The following is a 7500-nucleotide window of genomic DNA, read 5'->3' on the forward strand; positions in this document are numbered from 1 at the left end:
ATGATGATGATGATGTTGTTGTTTGTTGTTGTTGTTGTTGTTGTTGTTGTTAATCTGCTTACAGTTGGACCTGCTGAGGAATGTGACTCCATCACTTTAGAACAACACTAATTACAGAGAAATGCTCTGATTGTTGCCACATGTGTCTCCGTCCTGACGCCTGTCTCTAATGACGTTCACAGCAGAAAACAAACCAGCAGAGAGGAGCAGTAAGAGGAGCAACAGGAGGAGCAGCAGGAGGAGCAGCAGGAGGAGGAAGCAGAGGTGCCTACCTTAGTACCAACTGTTAAATCTTGGTGGACACTGCTGTGAAGAGAAGACAGCGTGTTAGAAGCAGCAGGGAGAGAAACTCAAAACAACAAGCCCCCAAAAAAAGTTAAAATGAGGTTAGAGCCTGAGGAGACGAGGTGAGGGGCAGAGAGAACCCAGCAGAGCGGAGAGAGGTCAACAGCTGCAGACCGCAAATCACCAGCCGTCCACTTATTTATGTCACTTTCTGTCTCTATGATGATGATGATGACGGGCCGAGCGGGAAGGGTTAAAGCCTCTCAGGCAGATTAACTGAATTCCTGACGCTGCGACTCGGTGCTGCGACTCGGTGCTGCTGCGACTCGGTGCTGCGACTCGGTGCTGCTGCGACTCAGTGTTATTTTTCGGGTCAGTTCGAGCAGCGTTAACAGGTGAGATGGAGCAGCAGGTAAATTCACAGAGAGACAGACGGCAGGTCCAAACGTGGACACACACATCACTGTCTGTCAACAGGTGACCCGCTGCAGGTTAATGTGACTCGCAGGAAGTCCAACAGGTGACTCTTTACACACTGCACATTTTACATGCTTTTATTTTTAAATATTAACATACTAGTGCTAATGTTTTACTGTTACTGTGTTTGTAAATTTAGATTTTAGATTTGTCCATACGTTGTTCTCGTGCTTATTTCTAATAATTGTCTTTATTACTGCAATGCAACGGCAACGACGCAACAGCAACGACGCAACGACGCAACGACGCAACGGCAACGACAACGACGCAACGGCAACGACACAACGGCAACGACACATGAATATCCGGGTGGGTTTTGGTTATTTTTTTATATCATACAGCCAAAAAAAAACCCCAAAAAACAACTGAGGCGCTCAGGGTTGGGCTGTTTTTGCTCTTTTCCTTCTGAGCCCAGTATTTCTTTTATGATTTGCATTGAGAGTGCCGCGTAACTACGCCACCCTACAAACACCGGCAACGCAACATTGCACTGGGCGTGATCTCTGTGCTGAGCGCAAAATGAAATTGTGAGTAGAAAAATGTCAAATGGAAACACGTCAGTTTGGAATAAACTCCTATTTATTGTTTAAGAAAAAAGTCTTTTCTCTGGTATGAGCTGGGGTTTCAGTCAAAAGACATATTTGTCCAAACTGCAGTGAAGACTCTATTTAGTCGTTTCTAGGTCACGTGACGCTGTGAGCTGTGGCCTTGGATTGAAATAATGACGGCTAGTGTGGCTGCAATAGAAATAAAGCTGCTGATGTTTTGAACATCCGTCGCCATGGTTACTGGGATGTTATCACCAGAGGAGAAGTCACATGACTTCAGTCAGTTAAACACAGTCAGCTCCACGTTGAGTTTTAGCACATTTACGAAAATATTGATGAAGTTTTGATCAGATCTGTGATGGAAACTTTCCTGCTGTCACTTCAGCCGACCAATCACAGCGAAGACAAACCATCACATCTGACATAAACACGCGCCAAACAACAACAACAACAACAACAACAACAACAACAACAGCGGAGGAGAAACGTGTTCATATAAAGTTTGCATTCATCACAATTTCCCAAAACCCAAAGTGACGTCTTCAGCTAAAGTCTTTTATCCAACTGAGCGTCCAAAACCCCAAAACTCTTCATTCACTATCATAAATAACAAAGAAAGGATGAAAATGTACATTTAAGAAGCCGGACCGGCAAATGTTTAACAGTTTTACTTAGAAAAGACAGAAACATCTCTTTTCAGTTGATGTTTCTATACATTTGAAGACTTTACGGTCGTTGGCGTCGCTGTCTCTGCGTTACTTTATGTGACCGTGTGTGACGGCAGCAGCCCGGCAGGGCGGGACGGACGAGTCGGGGGGAAATTAGTGGTCTGGAAAGAAGGAGGTGGTTTACTTCTTTCTACATATGCTGATTTTGTTTATCATTTTGTATGATTGTGTATTTTGAAAGTTTTACGGTTTTAAAAGAGTTTTAAACAATGACCGAAACAATAAATCGATCATCAATACAGCTGGTAATTCATTTCGGTGTGATCGGCTAAAGGCCCGATCGCTGCAGCGGATCTCTCTGAGGTCTCAGCGCGCGAACAGGTGACATCTGACGTACGCATCAGCCGTACAGACGCAAACTTTGGGCAGAGACCCGGACAAACGCCGGAGACACTGAGATAACACATGAATGAAAAACCGGCTGGTCGGGCTGCAGCTGACGGGACTGTACAGACTGTAAACCAGCTGGGAGACGAGGAGGAGACGAGGAGGACCCTCCGGGCACGAATGAGCCCTGACAGAGTACAAATATTCACATCAGGAACTCAAAAGCCTCGCAGTCTGCGGCACACACCAGACAGACGTCCAGACCACCGTGCACCTTAAAAACAGCACGCTGTGATCCACGCAGGACAAACGAGTCGGTTTAAATCACCAACAGAGACATGAGACAGCTGCAGGACACACAGGTTGTCTCATGTTTCCTCCCTTTGACAACAACTCACTGGAGTTTCTGTCCGCCAGTGTCCCGCTCACAAACACAACTACACACATTTATGTCACACCGAAGGCGCCTCTCAGGAGAAACTCATGAAAATGACATTTCATCTCACGTAAAAACATGTAAGAACCAGGTTCTTGTGTTTTTTCTCACCTCAGATGAACATACAGCCAAACTCCACATCAAACACTGCAGATTTAAAGATCTCTTCTTAATTCACAAAACCCAAAAACCTGTTAGAGCAGACTGATCAGCTGGAAACACACCTCACAGAAAGCTGCATTCATTTATTTAAAAACTAGCTTCATGAGTGACTTACTGACTGAACTCCATGTGAAATAACGTCTTTTTTCACTTTTCAATCCCAGAAACTACAAACATTTCAGGAAATCACTCTGGACCTTAATCGTCTCACATGAGGCCGCTCTGCGATTCGGCTCTCACGTAAACCACGAAGATCCAGTATTTAAACCAAAACTGCACTGCTGAACGTGGCTCAGTGGCAGAAATGTGGTTTCCTCAGTAATCAGCTTCGGTTCGGGCCTTCAGGCTGAACTCCTCCGCCTCCAAACACCTGAGCGCCACTTACTTCCGTTCCTTGTTTAAAACTGAAATCCATACGAAAAACTCTCATTTTTAAGATTTCACCCAAATCCTCAAAAGAATAAACGTGCTCAGGTGAATCTTTACGTCTTAAACGAATCCCACGGGACCTCTCTTTACTTCGGCGCACACGCAGTACATGAAACTACAACATTTTTTAATAAAACCTAGTTTCGGGAGAGGGGCAGACCCGCGGTGGGCGTGAGAACAGCGTGAAGCTGCGCCGAAGTCGTGCCCGCCGCTCGGGCTCATTTCCTCCATAAGTCGCTCCTGGATCGGACCTTCGCAGCGCGAGCGAGTGTGTCGGAAATGCGTGCTCGCGGACAGAAGCCGGCGGGAGTAAACGCCGGCTCGTGTCGGCGGAGTTCGGAGCGGACTTGAGTCCGCAGAGGACGGCCCGCTCCGAGGCTAAGCTAACGCGGCTAGCTTCCTGCTCAGACTACAAAAACACAACTTTACCGACAGTTGACCGAACACCGAGAGCTCCGACGGGCCCGCGGGGGGTCGGTGCCGGACCCCGAGTCTGTGCTGCTGCCCTGAGGCGCCGGTGAAACACGCAGAGGGCAGATTTAGTGAGAGTGGAGCCGTGAGGCGGTGCGGTAACTCACCCGTCCATCGCACAACACGGAACTGCGGAGCAACAGGTTCCATTCCCCAGCTCCGCCGTTATAAACGGACAAAATGGCGTCCGGCGCCAGGACACCTCCGATTGGTCAGCTGGAAAACAGGGTGGGCGTTCCGGGCCGGAGCCGGGCGCTGATTGGCTGATCGGACAGAGAACGCAACAACAAAGAGCTGAAATTCCTGCGATCAGAGATCGTCTGTGAGGAAGATGTTTGACTCGGGAACAAAAAACACGGACACGGTTCTCTGTCCGGGTAATAAGTGGGCGTTGTCCCGAAAAAGCATAAAGCGTTCACATACAGAGCGAAACTACAAATATCGATCACCTGTGACATCACAGCAGCGACACAATCAATCAGCCGTTAATTCTGGTATTTTATTTTATGGAATCAAGAGTTAAAAAAACAAAAACAAAACGTGATGCGTGTTTTTGCGCATAAAAGAGGCCCAATATTTAAAAAATATACATGAAAAAAATAAACCTGACATTTTTATTCCTATGTTTATAAAAAAACTCAGGAACATATGTTAACAATAAAACATATAGATTTAAAATACATCTAAAAAAAATACATAAATAAACATGATATTGTTTTTCCTGGGTTCATAAATTAAACATAATATTTTAAAAATATTGATTTAGAAAAAAATAGACCAAATATTATGAAATATGGTAAGAGTGGACCGAGTGGACAGAGTGGACAGGTTGGACAGGCGGTGAGCAGCAGGCGGGTTTGTGTCCTCTGTTGGACTCTGTGGACGCTCTTGGAGTGTCGAGTATCAGCTGATAAATAATTCCTCCACTTGCTGCTTTTCAGGAGATTAATTTGTGTTGGAAGACGAGCAGCTGCTCACACATCAATAATTCACACACACACACACACACACACACACACACACACACATTTAGCTCTTCTGAGTAAAACACTTGAACTCATGAAAGAATAGAAGTTGTGAGTTTTCACTGAACATAAATATAAATGTTTTGGGACTTTTTCTGCTCTCATGTCTCTGTGAAACTCGCTGTGAGTCTCTGTCCCCCCGAGGACGGACACAGCAGAGGGACACTCTGAAATGTGACATCTGAGCAACAGCACAGAGTCACAAATGGACACTGACGTGTCTAATTCACGTTAAGGACACGAGAGACGTCCTACAGGTTGGCTGCCGGGCTGAAGCTCTGGAGGACACGTTACAGTGCAGATTACACACTCATACATACACACTCGTGTGTATTAAACATACACGTGTTTTTTTATATTTCTCACTTTACATACTTTACTTTAATACTTTTTTTTTTGTTTTACATACTAGTGTTAACATTGTAGCATAATACATGTATTTTATTTTGTTATTTTTAATGTTTTTATATTTCTGCTTCTATAACTCTCTATGCTTTACATCAGAGCAACTCTAACAAAGCACTCCCCCTGGGAGAATAACGATAATCAATCAATCAATCAATCAATCAATAATTTTAATAATAATGATAAATTTATTATTATTATTATTATTATTATTATCATAATTCTAATCACACACACAAAATACTCCTATTAATACTTATAAACTACTATTTCTACAACTAATAATAAAAATAAATAAATAATGTTTTTTATAAACCTGTTGTTCCTCTGGAGACCTGCAGTACCGCTCTGTCCTGTGGGGGCGGTGTCGAGCTTTAGTCCCTTGTATCTGCCGCTGGCGTCACAATAAGGACTAGAAGAAGACGGGGGGAAACGACACGCCATTGGTCAGAATCTCTGCGGCGGAGCCTCCTATTGGCTGTTTGAGTCGCCGCCATTGAGATGTAGAAACAGCGCCATTATCAAACCGCGGCAGCCTGTTCCGGCGCAGCGGCGCGAGACATCCTACCAACTCTAACCGAACCTTTACCGAACCTTTACCGAACCTAACCTAACTGCGACTTTATCTCACGGCCCGTCACCGTCTGTGGAGCCACCGGAGCTAACGGAGCTAACGGGGCTAACGGAGCCGGTCTGATGCGGACCGAGCAGGAAGCTAACGGCTAACGGCGGCAGCGGAAGGCCCCGCGGTGTTTGCGGCGCTCAGTTACCGTTAGCAGCTCCACTCCGCCGGCATCAGCGCGATGAGTTGCCCGGTGGACCTCCAGGCTCTGCCGGCCGGACTGTTGGAGACCGCGAGAGGAAGGTGAGTCCCCGTGAGCTCACCTGTCCAGGTGAGAGGACAGCGGGTTAATCTGGGACAATTCCAGGATTTTAGGACATTTCCAAGATTTTAGCGCAATTCTGGGATTTTAGAAAGTGTTTAGGATTTTGCGAAGTTTTTAGTATTAAGGACGATTCTGGATTTTTAGTACATGTCCATGAATTTAGGACATTTCTGGTATTTTAGGACGTTAGTGTCTCAGCTGTGTCCTGTGTGGGGATCTACGTTGATGCTGTTTCGGACACTTTGACACCTGGTGGACACTCACAGGACAGAAACATCTCAGAGTCAGTCACTTTAGTTTTACTGTCAGTGAGGAGATGTTTGGGGGTCTATCAGGGACCAGATTCGGCCCGCGGGCCGCAGGTTGAGTATTTCTGCCGCTGATGTGGGCTCAGAGGCGGAGTCAGATATTTTAGGATTTCTGTGATTGACAGAAGATGAAGGACCTGATGGGGAGAAAGAGGAGAGAGAATACTCTGATTAACCCTTCGCTCTCTCTTCAGAGTCTCCACGAGGTCTCTCAGTCCGCTCAGTGTCCCCAAAACCACATCACACCTGTGGGACGCCACACCTGCAGGAGACAAGCTCCGCCTCCAGCTCTGTGCTGACAGGTACACCTACCTACACACACACACACACACACACAGTAACACAGTAACACAGGTGTGTGTGTGTGTGTGTGTGTGTGTGTGTGTGTTCAGGAAGCCTCGTGTGGTGCTCTCAGAGAAGGCTCTGCGTCTCGCGCAGCGTCACGCTCGTTGCAGCAACAAGCCCCGCCTCCTGTGTTTCCTGCTGGGAGCAGTGTGTGTGGACGCAGGTGAGACTCCGCCTGCAGCTCGTCCTTGCCCCTGATTGGTCGGTCGCTGTCCGCTGAATGATGTCCTCTCTGTGTCCTCAGATGAGGAGGGGGTCACCGTGACTCTGGACCGCTTTGATCCGGGTCGGGACGCGGCCGGAGCCGAGGACAGGGTCCCCTCCGCTCTACTGCCCGGAGACGTCCTTGTCCCCTGTCTGATCTCCACGGAGACCGAGAACACGGCTGACACCGTCGTCCAATCAGAGGCTGAGCTGCATCACTGCTTCAAGGTGAGTCAGACGCCTGCAGGTCAGAGGTCAGAGGTCAGCGACCTGTCCGTCTGTCCGTCCGTCTGTCTGTCCACCTGTCCGTCCCTCTGTCTGTCCTTCAGTCCCTCTGTCCGTCTGTCCGTCCCTCTGTCTGTCCACCTGTCTGTCTGTCCTTCTGTCCCTCTGTCCGTCCGTCCGTCCGTCCCTGCAGGAAAAAAGAAAAAACTTTACAGAATTATAACAATTTATTTTTTGA

At 47.1% G+C, this 7500-nt stretch overlaps 2 protein-coding genes across 2 annotated transcripts in view; one reads left to right on the plus strand and one right to left on the minus strand.

Annotated features, from left to right (window-relative positions):
* ptbp1b (polypyrimidine tract binding protein 1b) overlaps positions 1-4021 on the minus strand; it is a 23792-nt gene extending 19771 nt beyond the window's left edge. The window contains 2 exon segments of the mRNA XM_042483810.1: positions 273-306; positions 3971-4021. Coding sequence (XP_042339744.1) covers positions 273-306; positions 3971-3978 — 42 coding nt within the window. The 5' untranslated portion in view covers positions 3979-4021.
* Positions 4022-4043: 22 nt separating this feature from the next.
* stil (STIL centriolar assembly protein) overlaps positions 4044-7500 on the plus strand; it is an 11415-nt gene continuing 7958 nt past the window's right edge. Inside the window, 6 exon segments of the mRNA XM_042484126.1 lie at positions 4044-4091; positions 6029-6092; positions 6095-6197; positions 6683-6790; positions 6881-6996; positions 7078-7265. Of these exon segments, the coding sequence (XP_042340060.1) occupies positions 4044-4091; positions 6029-6092; positions 6095-6197; positions 6683-6790; positions 6881-6996; positions 7078-7265 (627 nt within the window).

The sequence above is a fragment of the Plectropomus leopardus genome, chromosome 3, assembly GCF_008729295.1.
Source record: "Plectropomus leopardus isolate mb chromosome 3, YSFRI_Pleo_2.0, whole genome shotgun sequence".
Classification (NCBI taxonomy): domain Eukaryota; kingdom Metazoa; phylum Chordata; class Actinopteri; order Perciformes; family Serranidae; genus Plectropomus; species Plectropomus leopardus.